Here is a 20,452-nt window from a genome sequence, read left to right on the forward strand (position 1 = left end):
GCCCAGCCTCGGTCGTCTGGTCCCGGAGCCGCGCCGCCGTCCCCCTTACAGAGCCAGAAGCAAGAAGAACGTCCTGGAAATCGGCGGCTGAAGACTTCGGTCTTCATTAAGGTAGCGCACAGCACTGCAGCTGTGCGCCATTGCTCCCTATGCACACCACATACTCCGGTCACTGATGGGTGCAGGGCGCTGGGGGGGGGGGGCGCCCTGGGCTGCAATTAGAGTACCTTAACTTTGGCAAACAACACATAATATAGCCAAATAAGCTATATATGTGTAAAAATCCCCTGCCATAATACAATTATAAGAGCGGGAGAAGTCCGCCGAAAAAGGGGCGGGGCTATCTCCCTCAGCACACTGGCGCCATTTTCTCTTCACAGTGCAGCTGGAAGACAGCTCCCCAGGCTCTCCCCTGCAGTTTCCAGGCTCAAATGGTTAAAAAGAGAGGGGGGGCACTAAATTTAGGCGCAAACTGTATATAAAAAAGCAGCTATAGGGATAAATCACTTTCTATTAGTGTAAATCCCTGATTAAATAGCGCTGTGGTGTGTGCTGGCATACTCTCTCTCTGTCTCCCCAAAGGACTTTGTGGGGTCCTGTCCTCAGTCAGAGCATTCCCTGTGTGTGTGCGGTGTGTCGGTACAGCTGTGTCGACTTGTTTGATGAGGAGGCTTATGTGGAGGCGGAGCAGGTGCCGATAAATGTGATGTCACCCCCTGCGGGGCCGACACCAGAGTGGGTGGATATGTGGAAGGTATTAACCGACAGTGTCAACTCCTTACATAAAAGGCTGGATGACGTAACAGCCATGGGACAGCCGGCTTCTCAGCCCGCGCCTGCCCAGGCGTCTCAAAGGCCATCAGGGGCTCAAAAACGCCCGCTACCTCAGATGACAGACACAGATGTCGACACGGAGTCTGACTCCATTGTCGACGAGGTTGAGACATATACAAAATTCACTAGGGGCATTCGTTGCATGATTTCGGCAATAAAAAATGTGTTCCACATTTCTGACATTAACCCAAGTACCACTAAAAAGGGGTTTTATGTTTGGGGAGAAAAAGCAGCCAGTGTTTTGTTCCCCCATCAGATGAATTGAATGAAGTGTGTGAAGAAGCGTGGGTTTCCCCCGATAAGAAACTGGTAATTTCTAAAAAGTTACTGATGGCGTACCCTTTCCCGCCAGCGGATAGGTCACGTTGGGAGATATCCCCAAGGGTGGATAAGGCGCTCACACGTTTGTCAAAAAAGGTGGCACTGCCGTCTCAGGATACGGCCACCGTGAAGGAGCCTGCTGATAGAAAGCAGGAGGAAATCCTGAAGTCTGTATATACACACTCAGGTACTATACTGTGACCTGCAATTGCCTCAGCATGGAGGTGTAGTGCTGCTGCAGCGTGGTCTGATACCCTGTCAGATAATAGTGTTACCCTCGACAGGGATACTATTTTGCTAACCATAAAGCATATTAAACACATCGTCTTATATATGAGGGATGCACAGAGGGATATTTGCCGGCTGGCATCCAAAATTAATGCAATGTCCGTTTCTGCCAGGAGGGTATTATGGACCCGGCAGTGGACAGGTGATGCTGATTCTAAAAGGCACATGGAGATTCTGCCTTATAAGGGTGAGGAATTGTTTGGGGATGGTCTCTCGGACCTCGTATCCACAGCAACAGCTGGGAAGTCAAAATTTTTACCTCAGGTTCCCTCACAGCCTAAGAAAGCTCCGTATTATCAGGTACAGTCCTTTCGGCCTCAGAAAAGCAAGCGGGTCAAAGGCGCTTCCTTTCTGCCAGAGGCAAGGGAAGAAGGGAAAAGGCTGCACCAGACAGCCAGTTCCCAGGATCAAAAATCTTCCCCCGCTTCCTCTAAGTCCACCGCATTACGCTGGGGCTCCACAGGCTGAGCCAGGTGCGGTGGGGGGCGCGTCTCCGGAACTTCAGCGACCAGTGGGCTCGCTCACAGATGGATCCATGGGTTCTGCAAGTAGTATCACAGGGATACAAGCTGGAGTTCGAGGCGACACCCCCTCGCCGTTACCTCAAATCAGCCTTGCCTGCTGACCTCAGAGAAAGGGAGGTAGTACTGGCGGCAATTCACAAGCTGTATCTTCAGCAGGTGATAATCAAGGAACCCCTCCTTCAACAGGGACGGGGTTACTATTCCACAATGTTGTGGTACCGAAACCAGACGGTTCGGTGAGACCCATTCTAAATTTAAAATCCTTGAACATTTATATAAAAAAGTTCAAGTTCAAAGTACCTCAAGGTTGTGGTACAGGACTGTCATTACCAATTCCAGACGTTGCCGTCTGGTCTGTCCACGGCACCGTGGGTATTTACCAAGGTAATGGCCGAAATGATGATGCTCCTCCGAAAGAAGGGAGTCATGATTATTCCGTACTTGGACGATCTCCTTATAAAGGCGAGGTCCAAGGAGCAGTTGCTAGTTGGCGTGGCACTATCTCAGGAAGTGCTGCATCAGCACGGCTGGATTCTGAATATCCCAAAGTCGCAGCTGATTCCTGCGACGCGTCTGCTGTTCTTGGGCATGATTCTGGACACAGAACAGAAGAATTTCTCCCGGAGGAGAAGGCCCAGGAATTATCATCTCTGGTCAGGGACCTCCTGACACCAAAGCAGGTGTTGGTGCATCACTGCACGCGAGTCCTGGGAAAGATGGTAACTTCTTACGAAGCAAGTCCCTTCGGCAGATTCCATGCCAGGATCTTCCAGTGGGATCTGTTGGACAAGTGGTCCGGATCGCATCTCCAGATGCATCGTTTGATTACCCTGTCCCCGAGGGCCAGGGTGTCTCTGCTGTGGTGGCTGCAGAGTGCTCATCTGCTCGAAGGCCGCAGATTCGGCATACAGGACTGGGTCCTGGTGACCACGGATGCAAGCCTCCGAGGTTGAGGGGCAGTCACCCAGGGAAGAAACTTCCAAGGACAGTGGTCAAGTCAGGAAACTTCCCTACACATAAATATTCTGGAACTAAGGGACATTTACAACGTTCTGAGTCAAGCAGAACCCCTGATTCAAAAACAACCGGTTCTGATTCAGTCAGACAACATCACAGCGGTCGTCCATGTAAACCGCCAGGGCGGCACAAGAAGCAGGGTAGCAATGGCAGAAGCCACAAGGATTCTTTGATGGCGGAGAATCACGTGATAGCACTGTCAGCAGTGTTCATTCCGGGAGTGGACAACTGGGAAGCAGACTTCCTCAGCAGGCACGACCTCCACCCGGGAGAGTGGGGACTTCATCCAGAAGTCTTCCAGCTGATTGTGAACCGTTGGGAACGGCCACAGGTGGACATGATGGCGTCCCGCCTCACCAAAAAGCTAAAAAGATATTGCGCCAGGTCAAGGGACCCTCAGGCGATAGCTGTGGACGCTCTAGTGACACCATGGGTTTACCAGTCGGTTTATATGTTTCCCTCCTCTTCCTCTCGTACCCAAGGTACTGAGAATAATAAGAAAGAGAGGAGTAAGAACTATACTCATTGTTCCGGATTGGCCAAGAAGAGCTTGGTACCCAGAACTTCAAGAAATGATCTCAGAGGACCCTCGGCCTCTGCCGCTTAGACAGGACCTGCTACTGCAGGGGCCCTGTCTGTTCCAAGACTTACCGCGGCTACGTTTGACGGCATGGCAGTTGAACACCGGATCCTAAAGGAAAAGGGCATTCCGGAGGAAGTCATTCCTACGCTGATTAAAGCTAGGAAGGATATGACCGCAAAACATCATCACCGCATATGGCGGAAATATGTTGCTTGGTGTGAGGCCTGGAAGGCCCCAACGGAGGAATTTCAGCTAGGTCGATTTCTGCACTTCCTACAGTCAGGGGTGACTATGGGCCTAAAATTGGGTTCCATTAAGGTCCAGATTTTGGCTCTGTCGATTTTCTTCCAAAAAGAACTGGCTTCACTGCCTGAAGTTCGGACTTTTGTTAAAAGGAGTGCTGTATATTCAGCCCCCTTTTGTGCCTCCAGTGGCACCTTGGGATCTCAACGTGGTGTTGGATTTCCTAAAGTCGCATTGGTTGAGCCACTTAAAACCGTGGAGCAAAAATATCTCACGCGGAAAGTGGTCATGCTGTTGGCCTTGGCTTCGGCCAGGCGTGTATCAGAATTGGCGGCTTTCTCATGTAAAAGCCCTTATCTGATTTTTCATATGGATAGGGTGGAATTGAGGACTCGTTCCCATTTTCTTCCTAGGTGGTATCAGCGTTTCATTTGAACCACCCTATTGTGGTGCCTGCGGCTACTCGGGACTTGGAGGATTCCAAGTTGCTGGACGTTGTCGGGGCCCTGAAAATCTATGTTTCCAGGATGGCTAGAGTCAGGAATACTGACTCGCTATTTATCCTGTATGCACCCAACAAGCTGGGTGCTCCTGCTTCAAAGCAGACTATTGCTCGCTGGATCTATAGCACGATTCAACTTGCACATTCTGCGGCTGGACTGCCGCATCCTAAATCAGTAAAAGCCCATTCCACGAGGAAGGTGGGCTCTTCTTGGGCGGCTGCCCGAGGGGTCTCGGCTTTACAGCTTTGCCGAGCTGCTACTTGGTCGGGTTCAAACACATTTGCAAAATTCTACAAGTTTGATACCCTGGCTGCGGAGGACCTTGAGTTTGCTCATTCGGTGCTGCAGAGTCATCTGCACTCTCCCGCCCCTTTGGGAGCTTTGGTATAATCCCCATGGTCCTTACGGAGTTCCCAGCATCCACTAGGACGTCAGAGAAAATAAGAATTTACTCACCGGTAATTCTATTTCTCGTAGTCCGTAGTGGATGCTGGGCGCCCATCCCAAGTGCGGATTGTCTGCAATACTTGTATATAGTTATTGCCTAACTAAAGGGTTATTGTTATGAGCCATCTTTTCGTGAGGCTCAGTTGTTATTCATACTGTTAACTGGGTATAGTATCACGAGTTGTACGGTGTGATTGATGTGGCTGGTATGAGTCTTACCCGGGATTCCAAATCCTTTCCTTATTGTGTCAGCTCTTCCGGGCACAGTTTCCCTAACTGAGGTCTGGAGGAGGGGCATAGAGGGAGGAGCCAGTGCACACCAGATAGTACCTAATCTTTCTTTTAGAGTGCCCAGACTCCTGCGGAGCCCACTATTCCCCATGGTCCTTACGGAGTTCCCAGCATCCACTACGGACTACGAGAAATAGAATTACCGGTGAGTAAATTCTTATTTTAATTTATTAAATATACTTTTGGGTTTAAATGATTTAATGCTAAACAGCTGTAATTTTACACTGCAATGTAGGTTTGAGTTTGGATACACCCGAATACATCTAAATCTCGCTGCACATTTTCCATCCGCCCCACCTACAGGCATGGTATTTCCAAGGTGCAAAGTGACTTGCTCTTTTTTGCTTTGCTCCCAGGTTGAATCAAGCCCACAGTGTGGTGTTTTGCAGACTCTTTTTTTTTGTAAAAGGATCTTGTGCCACTTAAACAGAAGTAGTGAATGTGTTGCATCCTTTAGAACAATACTGCTATATTTGAATTTATTTTCATGTGCATTTTTCCATTTCATTAAATAGGTGCCTTTGCGTTTCAATGACTCATTGGTGCTCAGACAACTTCGTTACACTGGAATGCTGGAAACGGTCCGAATTCGCCAATCGGGCTACAGCTGCAAATATCCCTTTCAGGTTAGACTGTGGGCAATTTTTCTGTACAACTTTATTATTTGCACAAAGTACAGTTTGTAAAATGACCATTCTTTTATAGTAGGGTACAGGTTGTCCTAGAACTTATTATTTGTATGCAGTACACAGTCTACTCTCTCCTTGTGCCTGGTCTCCTCATGCCTTGGCATGTTCTTCAAGTTATTTCCAAGTTGTTTATAGAGGGCTGGTTATGACAAATTGTCATTCAAACTGCTTCTCACTGAGCTAGATTTGGTTAGTGATGGACGGTGAGAAAACAGGTGCCTCTAATGAAGAGTGAGTGGACAGACACAGTCAGTGGGGATGCAGTTATACTGTCGGCAGTCGGAATCCCGGCGGTAAGGATACAGACGCTGGATCTCGGCTGCTGACAATACCGCCAACTGGAATCCCGACTCACAGGGTCTACTCTGTTTCGTGGGTATCTCCCCGCTACCAGCATACTGATGGCCGGGATGCCGCTGTCTGTATACTGACGGCCGGCGTCCCGACCGTCGGCAATACATACTCATCCCGGTCAGTGTATCATATGATTTCACTATGTACTGCTCACAGTCAATGTTTTGTTTCAGCTAGACAATCCTATTCATTCTACCTGACAGTTCAAGTAACATATTTGATGGTTCTGAAATGATTGGGCCACAGTTGTGTGGTAATTATTATATATATTTACTACTGACTTTTCTTACTGCCTTTCCTAGGACTTTGTTACTCAGTTTTCAGTATTGTTGCCAAGAAATGTTACCCCCACTCGGCAAAGTATTCAGGAATTCTTTTGGCGGATGGGACACAGTCCTGATCAATATCAAGTTGGGAGAACCATGGTGAGGAATGAATTGGTGAATTTTATTGTGCAATTGTAATTATCATTCTTGGTGAACACTTACATTGGTGTTATGTGTAAAGAGTTTTGATTTCCTTGTTGCTGTTGTATATGTTTGTTTTTCTTCTAATAGGTCTCTCACAGCTCATCCTTTATATTATTATTATATATATTTTTACAATGATTTAGTCACTTTTCCTCTATTCCTTTTGTTTCTTCATTACTAGGTTTTTCTGAAGGAGCAGGAACGGCAGTGTCTGCGGGACATGTTGCATCAGATTGTCCTACAACGCATCATTCTGTTACAGCGCTGGATAAGAGCAGGGCTCCAGCGCCAGAGATTTTTGCACTTTAAAGAAGCAGCCATCACTATTCAGGTACCTTTAGTTATTTTTTGCTCTCCATTTCTCCTTTTATTCCTTGAAAACTTATATCTGATGTCCTTATTCAGAGATACTGGAGACATTACAAGAGGAAGTGGAATGAAGAAGAACCACCAGACAAAGCAGACACACTTTTTCAGGCAGCCTATATAATTCAAACGTGGTGGAGAGGCTACAGGGCAAGGCAGGTCTACCTGCAAATGAAGGTTTCAGCCATCATCATTCAGAGATTCTGGCGCAGACATTGGATGCATAGGAATAATGCGGCAATATGCATCCAAACTACCTGGAGGAGCTATGTTCAAAGGAGGCAATATCATCGTCAGAGACAACACATTATAACTTTACAAGCAGCATGCAGAGGTTATTTAGCCAGGCACAGGTAATGCATTACTATTATAAATTGAATAGCAGAGATTTAAAATGTGTTGTGAAATAAAGAATGCATTTTTATTTTTATTTTTTTCGTTTTTAGGTTACATTCATCAGGAGATCACGGTAATATAGCCTCCAGGTCTTTACCCCAATCTCCAGACATTGACAGCCACTGGGAAGACCCTTCTGAACATAGCCACCCAAACCCCCCAAGTCCAACACCATTACTCTCTGGAAAAGATATATCGGGTGAAGTTCATATTCGGGAGAGGCCAAAATCATTGGAGAACCCCAACCAAAGGAAGGTTGTCCGAGCCAAAAGAGAAAGCCGTCGCATGAGAGAACTAGAGCAAGCACAGTTCAGTCTTGAATTACTGAAGGTGCGTAGTGGGGGTGTGTCTCCTTCTGATGAGAGGCGTTGGTCTGCAGAGATCATTTTAGAGAAACTACCAGATACCCCTGAAAGTGAAGGATCCCTGGGCAGCTTGGAACTCTTTAGCTATGAAGAAAATCAACAGCCATGTGAAGATCCTACAGCAGATCTGGCACATTACAATCAACATCCTAGGTCTCCCACTCATAGACTTTCAAGAAATTGCAGTGAAGTATCCCAAGAATCCCCCACACGTGAGCTACCAGACACTTTAGTATCAGAACCAATGAGTTCCCAGTTATGTGAACCTTACAGTTCCTCCACCAAAAGGTCATTAAACACTCCATTGTATGAAGCCCTAAACACTACCAGTACTGAACCCACTAACCACTCCTACAATGAGTATCCAAGTTCTACCATTCATAGCCAAATAAGCTCTATTTCTCCACCTTTTATATCACACTCCAATGGCCCACAAGAATCTCCTCAGTATGGATCACTTTACTCTCAATCCAATGGCATTTCATGTGCACCTTCTGATGAACACTCCTTGCCTACTAATCAAGAAAATATTTCATTGAATGGACCTATTGAATCTAATGTTCAAGCTACTTCACCATGTCCTCCAGGCCAAGAGTCCCCTGTTTCCCTTTGTAAATCTTTCCCTGCACCACATGGAGCCTCTTCTGGAATCATGAAAAGCCCCACTTCCCACCATCCTCCATCTCCTCCTTCCAATGCTGTTAATATTGCCTATGGATCATCATCCATCTGGAGACAGAAGTCTCCTGGACCTGACTTGTCAGAGAGTGCCCCTGCCAAGACTTCCGTCCCTCTCTCTAACAAGACACATACTCGTGAGTCCCACCTTTCTTGCAGTCTCCCTACATTTTATGTTCCAAACCAGGAATATTTTAGGGGACAAGAGCACAGTGATGTTGGAGCCATGCCTTCTGAAACTGCCCTACAGCGGCTTCAGAAACTTAATAAGGAGAAGGAGGAGCTACAAAAACAACTGCAGCACGAAAAAGAAAGACTTATGATGGAGCAGATCCGCAGAGAAAAACAAGAGCTAGAGAGACAACGTAGATTACAGGAACAAAAAGGACATGTCAGAGATCCAGACAGCTCGCTGCATTTGTCTAAGATAGACAACAAAAAACAGTCTGATAGGCCAAAGTCTCTTCTATTACAAAGCCAACACTGGAATAGCCCTCCTAAGACAGAGATCAAGGGACTGACCGTTAAAGGGAAGACTAGTCCAGTTCCTCACAATGACCGTCCAGTTAGCATGTTCCTGGATCAAAGGGAGCCACGTGAAGCTCCCAGAGGGAATGTCACAGGAGACATTGGTGATTCAGGGAGACGCCCTTGGTTGCACAGCACTGTGAATTCCACCATCTTTTTTACTCCTAAAGGGAATATTAGTAGTGACTCAGAGTAAGTACCATTTCAACCTACCGTATTTGCCAGTAAAAAAATAAATATCAGGGGTATTTAGCATTTTAATGACTACATACCTTAAATGTATTTATTGTTGCAATAAATAAAGGGACACAGTTATAAAAACTCTATACTTTTTAGATTTAAACAGGAAAACATAGTTTTGTTTTATTTTGTGTTTACTTTTTGCTTAAAAATTGAATGTTTTAGTGAAAGTTGCAGGTCCCATCATAGCTTTCCTCCCACTGTCTCAATTGCTTGTCACTTTTCATTGAGATGTAAACAATAGGTAGCTGCAGTATCACTGATAGAGGTGTCTATAGCCTAGGTAGTCTGAGATATTACCAAGTGAGAACTCACTGTTGTGCAAGGAGAGGAGCATTTGCACTTCAAGTGACTCCACATCAATAAAGATGAGTGGAGGATGTTAACCTGATGTTTCATTATTGTAACTGTCCCAAAATTACAGTGGCCATTTTTTAAAATCCCAATTAAAATTCAGCTTTATATGTACTCTTCCATTTGCATAAGATGTCACATGCATCAGGAAATGAAGAAGAGTATAAAATGTGAATAACTATTATTATTATTATACTTTTTTTTTTTAAATGGATTATAAATGAAAACCAAGGCATCTCAACTCACTGACATGAAATAATGATTAGAAACCTCACATTTGGCGGTCTCAGTCCTTTAGATTGATATTAGTAAATGTTATAATATAGATGAGATTATCACACTGGGTAAAGCAATGGGGACAGGAGCTGTTTATGTGAACCCCAGCACATGTGCCTTCATGATGTCACAAAAGAGGGGTCTGGAGAAGAAAGCTGGCAATGTGACGGTCCTAAGGACACATTGGGTGCCTCTCCAGATATCGGAGTGTTTCGTGCCACAGATGCTGCCCCAATTGCTCCCGGGGCAGCCGCACAATTATACACCCCTAGTCGCAGACCTGTTATTTAATTTATGGAACCATGATAAAGATGGAATTCTAGCACTAGGGTATCATCATATTATCATCGTATATCCCTCTAGATTGGCAGGCCTCTTTACCTACTAGAGATCAAATGGTTCTCTGCCATCGATTGCAAAGAGCATGCTAATGTTATTTCTTCTCCCAGGTGGTGGCACATATCCCCTTATTGACCAGCCGTCCGCCGAGTTCAGCTTCCCAGTCAGTGAGAGCCAACAATGGTGTAAACCAACGGTTTACCGTTAATGTCTTCATGCCATCAATGCAAACCACCAATGACCCATCGATTGCCATCCCTAATTACCCGCAGCTCTGTGTCTCATTACAGTTTAGATTTTAAGGATATCTATGCTTCAGTCTAGATTGTTAAATCAAATTTACTTGAGTTACTAATTAAGTCACGTGTGCTCAAGCATTGGATATCCTTAAAACCTGGACTGTAATGGCAGAGTTTGGGAAACTCTACACTATAGTTGTATTTCAATATGTTAACAAAAGGACATCCTATATGACCTGATCAAAAATAAAAAAAGAGTAAAACTTGCTTGGCTAGAATGAGGAATTAAACAGGAAAAGTGATTTTGAGTGAAAATGATGTAGTGCAGAACTAAGACAAAGTCTGGTCGTAGAAGTGCAAACCATCTCCGGGCTTGAATGTGTTAATTGCCTACAGTGGTGCTGACATCATTGATTTAACATTTTATGACTTGGTGTCACATGACTTTTGTGTCCATAAAGCTAGTTATTTATTACACAAATCTATAAAAGTATTTTTAGACTAAACCCTCTCTCTTCTGTCCCTTCCGACTGCCAGAGGCAGTCTATGCAAATGAGAGGCTTGCATGTTTTACACTTACCAGATTGCTAACGGAATTACAAACACTTCTGTGTTTAGTACTGTCAACACAGTTGCTTATTTGAGGTTTTAAATATCATGGTGTTTTATGAGAGTTACATGGAGACTGTGGCTTGCTGCTTCTTGCTACCTTATATTACCAGTATTCCGTTGCTGAACTTTTGATAAAATATTTTTTTTTATTGTCAGAGCAACACTTGATAGGGAAATCAGCAAATAAAACCAGTAGCAAGATATAGGGCCAAATTTAAATAAATGTCACCTATAATACATTTCTCAGCATACATATGATGGATATGATCTTTTAGCTCGGTAGAACTAAAGCTGGGGTTGTTTAGTTCCCTTTCAATTCTCTCAATATCCCCACGAATAAACAAAAAAGACATTGTTCAGCTACTAGAGGCTTTCTGTGGAGTGAAAAATATTTATGGGGGAATTTGACATGCAGCTACTTCATGAACTTTGTTTTGCCATGATTTTGTGTGATTTTAAAAGCTACCGGATTTATTAAAGCAAACCATTTCCAAACATTGCCCACCACAAATATCCATCTTGAATTTTTTTTACATTACATTAATCTGCAGTTACATCAAGTGCAGATAAACCTACCGCATAAGCGGACAGTAAAGAGTTGGTTGCAACAGACAAGATACTTACCTGAGAGTCCGTACTACATTTTATAGGTCCCACTCTTCTTTACAGGGAGTCCAAAAGGGATCAGTATGATATCCGGCAGCGAGCGCGGCGTGTCCCCGCGCGGGCTCGATGCGCTAACCACGCTTCGGGTCCAGTGGCGGCCTTTAGTCGCCACAGGGTTATATTCCCCCTCGGGTGGTGGCGTAGACCGCCATCCAAGTGGGGATTTCGTCCAACAGTCAGGATTCCGAACACCGGTATTTCACCGGATGTCGGGATTCCGGCGTCTGTCTCCTGACAGCTGGTATCCCGACAACTGGCAAATTGAATGCCTCTGGACATATGCCCAGGCCAAAGCTAAGTTTCCCTACCCTGGTACTCTGGTTGGTCATAAAAAAAAAGAAAATAGAAACGGAAATGTTGCTCCCTTAATAAATCTGGAGTCCCTTTTCTTATAAATACAATCTGGTGCAAATAAAATATGCCCTCTTGAGACTGTTATTATGTAAAATATGATACTTTCTTAATTTTTGTTAAGACTTTTGCACCAATGCCATTGTATTCCCATGCCTCCAGCATATGTACCAATGAAATGGTAACCATGCTTCAGCATGCCACATGCCCAGTGTGCCACTGCAGTGTTCCTTGTCCTGATTAAAAAAAATCCAAAATTGTGGGAGTTAGGGTAATTTAGTGGGTATACTACTTTCATCATTTTTCTTGATCAGACATAGGGGGGAATTCAATTATGTCTGAAATTTTTCTGACCTGAAAACACATAGGATTCTGGATAAATTTCCCAGATCCATGTGTTTTTGCCATCATAAAAACAGATAATTTATCAGAGATGTTTTTTCGCCAGCCTCTGGGCAAGTAAAACAAAAATCCCTGATAATGCCGACTTTTGGGGCTAATTGGCTATCCCTCAGGAGATCAGTTAACCACCGTAAGCTACCGTGGCTAAGTGAATTCCCTCCATAGTCTAATAGATTACAAAAAAGCAACAAAAAACAGCAGAAGCGCAGCTGTACTTTTGTTAGAGCTTCCTGACACAAATGAGTTAAGTCAGTAGGTCCACCTACATTATAGACGGGCAGCCATCTGGAAGCAATCTTTACTGATTAATGTTAAATTACATATCAATTCTTTGGGGGGAATTCAAATGTTTGAAAAGTCAGTAGGGTGTCTGTTTTTTCCTTTCTATTAGATAGGAAAAAACAGACATCCAAGTGACTTTTCAAACAATTGAATTATCCCCCTTTGTGTCATTTGTTATTTTCATCAAGTCCTCTTTAAATTATCTCCAATATGTATCAAGTTATGTGTTTAAACGTTATTTTTTTGCTTTTGTTTCTTTTTAATGAACATTGCTCTCTAACTCATTAGATAAACTTTAGTGGCTCTCATTATACTTTGTATTATTAGTGTACTGTTTGCTCATTCTGTTAATTGTATTGTTTCTATAAAGACCATCTCTCCCCCCCCCCCCCCCCCCTCCCCTCAGCCTAAACTAGAGTTTCTCAATCGAGGTCCTCAAGGCACCCCACGGTCCAAGTTTTAGGTATATCCATGGCTCAACACAGATGATTAAATCAAATTGACTGAGGTGCTAATTATGTCACCTGTGGCCAAGCATGGATATACTTAAATCCTGGACCATTGGGCTCCAGTATATGATAGATTTTTGTGGGTTTTGGTACTTTTATTGTCCGAGCTCCCACAGAATCCTATCTTTAAAAACAGTATTTCAGATTTAATAAAAAAAAATATTAACAGGCAATTAATAAATTAGTAATAAAGAACATGAATAAAAACAATGAAAGAAAAAGTGAGCATAGAGGCACCAATGGGGTCTGTGGATTATGTGGCCTTTTTTTCACAAATCCCGGACGCTAATCACAGGATAGCAACTAAACACAGTGAGATCATATACATGTCTGTCTTTGAGCATAGCTCTTGATATGAAATATTACATAACTCACACACTGAGATGTAAATGTACATTTATGATCAGATTTATCAAACCTTGGAGAGTGATAAATTACCAACCAACCAGCTCCTAACTGCCATGTTACAGGCTGTGTTTGAAATGACAGTTATGAGCTGATTGTGCTATTTATCACTCTCCAAGTCTTGATAAATCTGGGTCTTAGTTTTATTTTTACACCTTCATTGATGTTCTCTTGATGCCCATGTATTTTAATTTCTGTTACTGATTTTGTTATAATTTATTATAGTAATTCCTCCATTCAACCACTCCGATCTGCACGTAGTGATTCCACAAAGAGATTGGATGCAACAGAGCCGTCCGGTGTAAGTGAGGTGAGTACGGTGAGTGCCAGCTCTTTCTGACACTGAGAGGAATGATAAAGTGGATCTTCTAGACGACAGCCCAGCATAAATAGGCTTGTGTCATACAGTATGTCCCCTACTACCATCCAGTCTGTTTTCATGTTCATTCTACTTGTTGCTTTCCTCATTATTCATTGTAGTCCTTCCATACTCGTTTTAACATTCCTTACGGTTAAAAAACAATTTTATATCCCATTGTGTCGTCTGACATGTCCATTTATTGATTTTTCTTTATTGTGTATTGATTTATCCTTTTCCCTCATGTGCTTGTGATTTTATTTTGTGTTCCCCATGTACGTTGTCATTCTGTCCGTCAGGCCCCGCACAGACGAAAAGCTCGCATGGCACGAACACGATCAGATTTCATGACTAGAGGAGCTCTTGGGGGGGGAGGCTCTGAGGAAGATTCAGATGAACAGGGTGAGCGGCTCCCCCCCTCTGATGCAGCTGAGGAAGCAGGCAGCCTGATCCAGGCTTGTCACAGCGACTCTGAAATGGTAAAGTCCAGAAACAGTCCACAAACGTCTGCAATTAATTATTAAGAGAAGGTGTGCCCAAAACTTGTGGACATAAAATAAACTTCAACTCCCTTTATAATAGACAGACTTAAAACGTATGCTTCCCATCAGCTGCTATTACAGTGACTTATACCGCATTGCTTCCTTTATACAGAAGTATTATCGTATGTAATTTCCACCACTTCCTGGTACATAGATAACGGCCTCCTCCTATTACAGGCTTCATTGCATGAATCTCTCACCTGGTACACAAATATTAATGCTTTACCTCTCCATCTTCTACAATAATACGCTACCATATTCTAGTACACAAACATCAGTGCATGTAATACTGCCTTCTCTATATATGTCTGAGGCTTGCTATAGCATTCACATCTTATGACAGTGGTTCCCAAACTCCTCTGAATCACGGCGCCCTAGAGTATCAAGAGTTTTTTACACAGTACACCTAGGCCAAAGATTTCTTATTGAAAAATGTTGAAAGAAATATTATATTAAGTAAATTGTGTTTATATGTCATCCTTATGGTCAGTTATGGGGTGAGTGAAAAGATTTGCTTTTGTTTGTCCATGTATTTTATGATTAGCAGCACTGGTTTTGCCTATTACATTGACCATACATAATTTGAATTGGTTCTGGACCACAAATCTGAGGTTCCGGTATGAATGGTCGACCATGTTATGGTCGACAGTCATTAGGTCGACCACTATTGGTCGACATTGACATGGACACATGGTCAACACATGAAAGGTCGACACATGAAAAGGTCGACTTGAGTTTTTTAAGTTTTTTTGGTGTCGTTTTTTGCGTAAAGTGACTGGGAACCCCAATTAGTGCACCGCGTCCCCTCGTATGGCTCGCTTCGCTCGCCATGCTTCGGGCATGGTGCCTTCGCTTCGCTCGGCACAGATTACCGTTCCAATCCTAGTCCACATGGATCGTAAAGTATGGAAAAGTTCCCCAAAAGGAAAAAAAGTTAAAAAACTCATGTCGACCTTTTCATGTGTCGACCTTTCATGTGTCCAGGTCGACCACGTCAATGTCGACCAATAGTTGTCGACCTAATGACTGTCGACCATAACATGGTCGACCATGTGAACGGATACCCAAATCTGAGGCACCCCAGTTTGAGAACCACTGTCTTATGATTAAGGTTCTTTGGTAAGACTACTACACATAGTTGGACATTTATGAACACTAATGTGCAAATAGATGCTGCTAGCCAGAGCACCTCATCAGTCTTTGCCTACATGTTCTACACTGCAATAAAATAAAACACCTTTTTGTCTTTGAACGAGTGTCCCTCAATAGTCATATTGAAAGTGATTTGAGACCGTAGGGGCTGTAGTGTTTTTTGTGTGAAGTTGCAATATGCTTGCCCAGCACATTACGTGCACACACATGCCTCCTTGTAGATTTGCCTAATTCTGCTACTTACATATGCTTATACCCAGATGGGCAGAACGGGGCTGAAAGGGGCTTTCTAAGGTAGGTTTTGTACAGCACGCTTGTGTTTGAGCAACTTTGACCACATGCCGACTGGTGAAAATAGTGCATATTTGCCAAAGAAAGGTTTATTATTTGCTGATGGTCAAAGGCGGGTGCAAATAGCGCATGGGGATGGTTACTGGCAGTAGCGAACAGCTTATGATTGGCTTTTTTGTGTACATGAGATGGGCAGTTGTTTCTTCTGCATTGAGGATTTTGTACTGTAATGCCTAATAATGATTGAATTTTTTTCATTTAAAATAAATTGTTACAAACATGGGCACAAGTGGTATGTAAGGTTCTGTAAGTAGTGCCTGCCATAAAGCAGGTGGTTGTGTTTTTTTTATGTCAACCATAAGGCATATGGTCTGGAATTTTGCAGGCAGCTCAACATCAGCTCATTGGTGTCTAGAGCAGTGATTCATCATTGAAACAAATTTGAACACTGTGCAAATTGCAGGAATGTCAGTCACATGGCTTCAGAATTATTCTAGATCCTAGAACATGCTGTAGTCCCCACTTAAACTGAAGAATATTTATTGTTCTAACTAAACATGGCTTAACAAAAAAATGTTAATTGCCAAAATTCTGTTTAACTTAGAGCACAATACAAGGTTGCATATCATTTTACAATTTACTGAAAGTTTCTATCATGATCAAATTAAAGTATAAGTATTATGATTATAATTTTGTATGTGTATGAAGGCAGTTGTAGCCGTTCAGTAGTCTTCTGCAGTTACAGAATTTAATACGATTGTTCTACATACGTTTTACCTCCCTGATGGTCAATGGCTTTTAAAAGGGTTGTAAAGTTAGGAGTCACCTGCTAATGCTTCCAGAATTTTACATGTTTTTGCTAAGAGTGTGAATAATAATTGCGTTGGAACACTCCTAAATACCGCCTTTGTAATAAAACGGCTTTTCCTCGCACTGCTTTGTATGTAATTATATCCAATACACCTAGGAGAGAAGTTAGAAAAGGAGAACAAGAACAGACTGCTTTCCTCGACGTACGTGTTATTAAAAAGGTCCAAACAATAAAATACATTGTAACACTATATGCAGTACAATCAACTCCATTCTGGAATGTATATCTATTTATTACAAGTTTATGTTGAAAGTGACTATAATTATATGAAGTGTAAGTGTATTATATTTTATTCTTTGGATGTTTTTAATAAAACGTACTTCACAAGGACAGTGGTCTTTTCCAGTTCTTCTTTTCCAACTGCCCTGTGAGGTGAACTGGTTGGTTTGCATACTAAGCAGTGCGAGGGGAAACACAGTTTTATTAAAAGGGCAGTCTGTTGTTTCACAGAATATGCAAAGTTAGTCTTCTGGATGTGCTGAGAGGTTATTATCTTTCATTTTGAAAGGCCCTATACTTACTGCTTCTTGTGAGTAGACTGTACACTAAGAAGTTAGGCAAGCAGAATTAGTGGAGTGAGAACATAGAGGACATTTTATAAAAGGGGTGTTGTTTGTGTCCTGACTTAAAAGCACATTTACTGTACCTTTTATCGGTTTTCTTATAATTTGGATTATGTGTGGATAAACTGGGGCGATTTAAATCTTATTGTGTTCAGCATGTAAAAAAAACAAAAGAAACCAAAAACTTTTCAAAGTTTCTAAGGCTGTTTTCCAAAGGAGTTAATGATTTTGGGGGGGGGGGGTCATTTGGTTATCCAGAAAAATTAGAAGGCGTCATACTGTACACAGATTTGAATGGCTGTTGTGTTCCTCAGTGCAGTGACATTGTAATACAGTCCTCACTATTACCTTTTAGGCAGTTAATAGACTTCACATGAATTTGAGCATCATGCACGGATAGTCTAGTTGTAGATAATTCCATAATTGTTAATAAAGTATTAAGCTAAGGCAAGGCTGCACAAATACCAACCACCATAATGTCTAATAAACATGCACTAGAGTATGTTCTCTCCTGTATTCTTCCCTTCCCCCTTCTGCAGTAGAGGGGAGCTCCGGATGACGTCTATTGGGAACCATTAGAGTCATTTCCCAGCATAGGCTTGTGGTTTAGTGTTTCAGAATTCCGAGTTATTACGGCAACTGGAGCAGTTCTTATGCATTTACTAGGAATCCTGATGACTACATAACTTGTTTTATTTGTAACAGTGACTGCTGTGCTTGAATGCGGTGGAAAACTTGCAATGTCGGCACTACTGTATATATTTCCGATATGTGCACAGCCAGGTATCGCGGCAGCACAACGTGTTCACTTGTATTCCCTCCTGTAAGTGTAAATGGGCATAGATTTACAGTTGTAATAGGGAAGTCTATCAAACGATGTGGTAATGGATATGATAGTAATATGACATTACCCATTAGGACAGATGCATCAGACCCAGCACTATTAAGAGGGGTATGGGCCGTTGGGTCGATTCAACTTAGGTCGACAGTCAGTAGTTCGACCACTGAAGGTCGACATGCATTAGGTACACTAGGTCAACATGGTCATTAGGTCGACAGGTCAAAAGGTCGACGTGGAGTTTTGGACTTTTTTTGGTGTAGTTTTCTTCGTAAAGTGACGGGAAACCCAATAAGTGCACCGTGTCCCCTCGCATGGTTTGCTTCGCTTGCCATGCTGCGGGCAAGGTGCCTCACTCCGCTACCGCTGCGCTCGGCACAGGTTACCGTTCCCAATTGTAGTCCACGTGGATCATAAAGTATGAAAAAGTCGACCTAATGACCATGTCAACCTAGTGTGCCTATAGACCTAATGACCATGTCGACCTTTAGTGGTCAACCTAATGACTGTCGACCTAAGTTGTGTCGACCTAACGACCGTATCCCATTAAGAGATTTCCAATGCAGTGCTTTAGAGGTGTTTCCTCAGTGAAAGACTTTCATAGTATGATAACTACTTAGTGCTGTCTCTGTGGTTTATAGGTCTCCTTTTTCTTCCAGATGTTACAGAGAGTCCAGGGTATAGGACGACCCAGCAAACTCCAGAAAGCTGTGTCCCAAGGAGAGATGTCTCAAATGTTCACTGCGCACAGGGGTCCAGAGCCGGACTCTAGGTGAGCCATGTCTTCAGCGCTACCCCAAATCACAGTCTATATAACATGATGAAAACTGCTGTGTTTCTGGAAGACACAAGTAATGTGTTCCCCCTCTCATTATTCTAATTTCAGACAAATATTGTTGTTTTTTAGCACAGAAGCAGTAGGCAAATCATAATATAATGTTCTTTAAATTGATGATTATTTATTTGTGTCCTGATGACAAATATACAAATTGATTAAGGTGGTAACATTGATTCCTTTATATGCCATATCAGGCCCCAGAGGGGAAAGATTCGCTTCTGGGGGAAAATGAAAGCAGCAGAGAAGTTGACTCCGCAGACAGAGGTACTAGAGATGGACACTGAGCCTTCAGGGAAAGAAGGGATTCATTTCAGTGATGGTGAGATTGATGCGGTTTTGTGATTATTGTTGCAACTTACATTCATATGCACAAGAGACAGTGTGTCTATCTGTCATGTAAAAGAATTCTTAGGTCACTGAGATAATTTAAAGAAGAATCATGTGCCATGTGTGCATACTCTGCAATCTGCTTGAGGGGTTACCAGTGTATGCAGTCTTGCTTAACTTAATAACTCATTCACTGACCTCTTCTACTGTACTGCTTGGTCATGGCAGATCCTTGCTGATTGTGTGTCACTTATGTACCAGCGCGTGGCTCCCAGATGTAGGAGGATATCTCTGCCACCACCAGGCTTATTGGAACTCTTCAAACTTGTAGATTGTGTGTGTGTGTGTGTGTGTGTGTGTGTGTGTGTGTGTGTCTGTCTGTCTGTCTGCTGCAGCACCTCTGTGCTAGCAGGACATTGAGTAAGAACTCTGGACTCCACAGAACAGCTTGTGGATGAATATTAGCTAATTTCTAGGTCACAGGAATACAGCTGCAATATGTGTCCCTAGTAGTAGTAATGGCTATTGCTCAGACATTGGGGCAGATGTATTAACCTGGAGACAGCATAAGGAAGTGATAAACTAGTGATATGTGCAAGGTGATAAACACACCAGTCAATCAGCTCCCATATGTAAATTAACAGTTAGGAGCTGATTGGCTGGTGCATTATCACCTTGCACTTTACACTGCTTTATCACTGGTTTATCACTTCCTTATGCCATCTACAGGTTAATACATCTACCCCATTGTTCTTACACACAGCACGTGAAAGTCATTAGCATATTGGCTTTGTTTGAGGGGGAGTGGATCTTAGAGAGACTCGGCCCCCATCTCAATTTCAGTTCTGCTAAGGTTAGACTGGGAAATGTATATTTAAATCACTTTCCCAAAATCCTCCAGGACTTTGCTCCCCGAGTTCTGTTTTCCCCCTATAAGCAGAGTGTCGCTCCTGAATGGCAGGATATAGACTAACAACCAGGGCATCTTCCGAGGTTTCTAGTGGTACCTCTAAACTGATCTAAACTCCATGAGGACAGCAGTCAAATCCCAATGCCACTGATGCTAGTTCTCTGGTACAAGTGCTTGTACTAGAGCTGTA

The 20,452-nt window shown here is 43.1% G+C and overlaps 1 protein-coding gene across 5 annotated transcripts in view; it reads left to right on the forward strand.

The window, feature by feature from the left end:
• MYO9A (myosin IXA) overlaps nt 1–20,452 on the forward strand; it is a 220,181-nt gene that overhangs the window by 150,082 nt on the left and 49,647 nt on the right. For 4 of the 5 annotated variants that reach the window (XM_063926498.1, XM_063926497.1, XM_063926500.1 and 1 more), the window contains 9 exons: nt 5,567–5,677; nt 6,397–6,519; nt 6,746–6,895; nt 6,970–7,283; nt 7,377–9,089; nt 13,798–13,882; nt 14,230–14,409; nt 18,847–18,959; nt 19,220–19,344. In XM_063926498.1, the coding sequence (XP_063782568.1) occupies nt 5,567–5,677; nt 6,397–6,519; nt 6,746–6,895; nt 6,970–7,283; nt 7,377–9,089; nt 13,798–13,882; nt 14,230–14,409; nt 18,847–18,959; nt 19,220–19,344 (2,914 nt within the window). The remainder of the gene's footprint in view (nt 1–5,566; nt 5,678–6,396; nt 6,520–6,745; nt 6,896–6,969; nt 7,284–7,376; nt 9,090–13,797; nt 13,883–14,229; nt 14,410–18,846; nt 18,960–19,219; nt 19,345–20,452) is intronic. The other variant, XM_063926501.1, reaches the window with a different exon arrangement.

Source organism: Pseudophryne corroboree, chromosome 6 (assembly GCF_028390025.1).
Source record: "Pseudophryne corroboree isolate aPseCor3 chromosome 6, aPseCor3.hap2, whole genome shotgun sequence".
Classification (NCBI taxonomy): Eukaryota; Metazoa; Chordata; class Amphibia; order Anura; family Myobatrachidae; genus Pseudophryne; species Pseudophryne corroboree.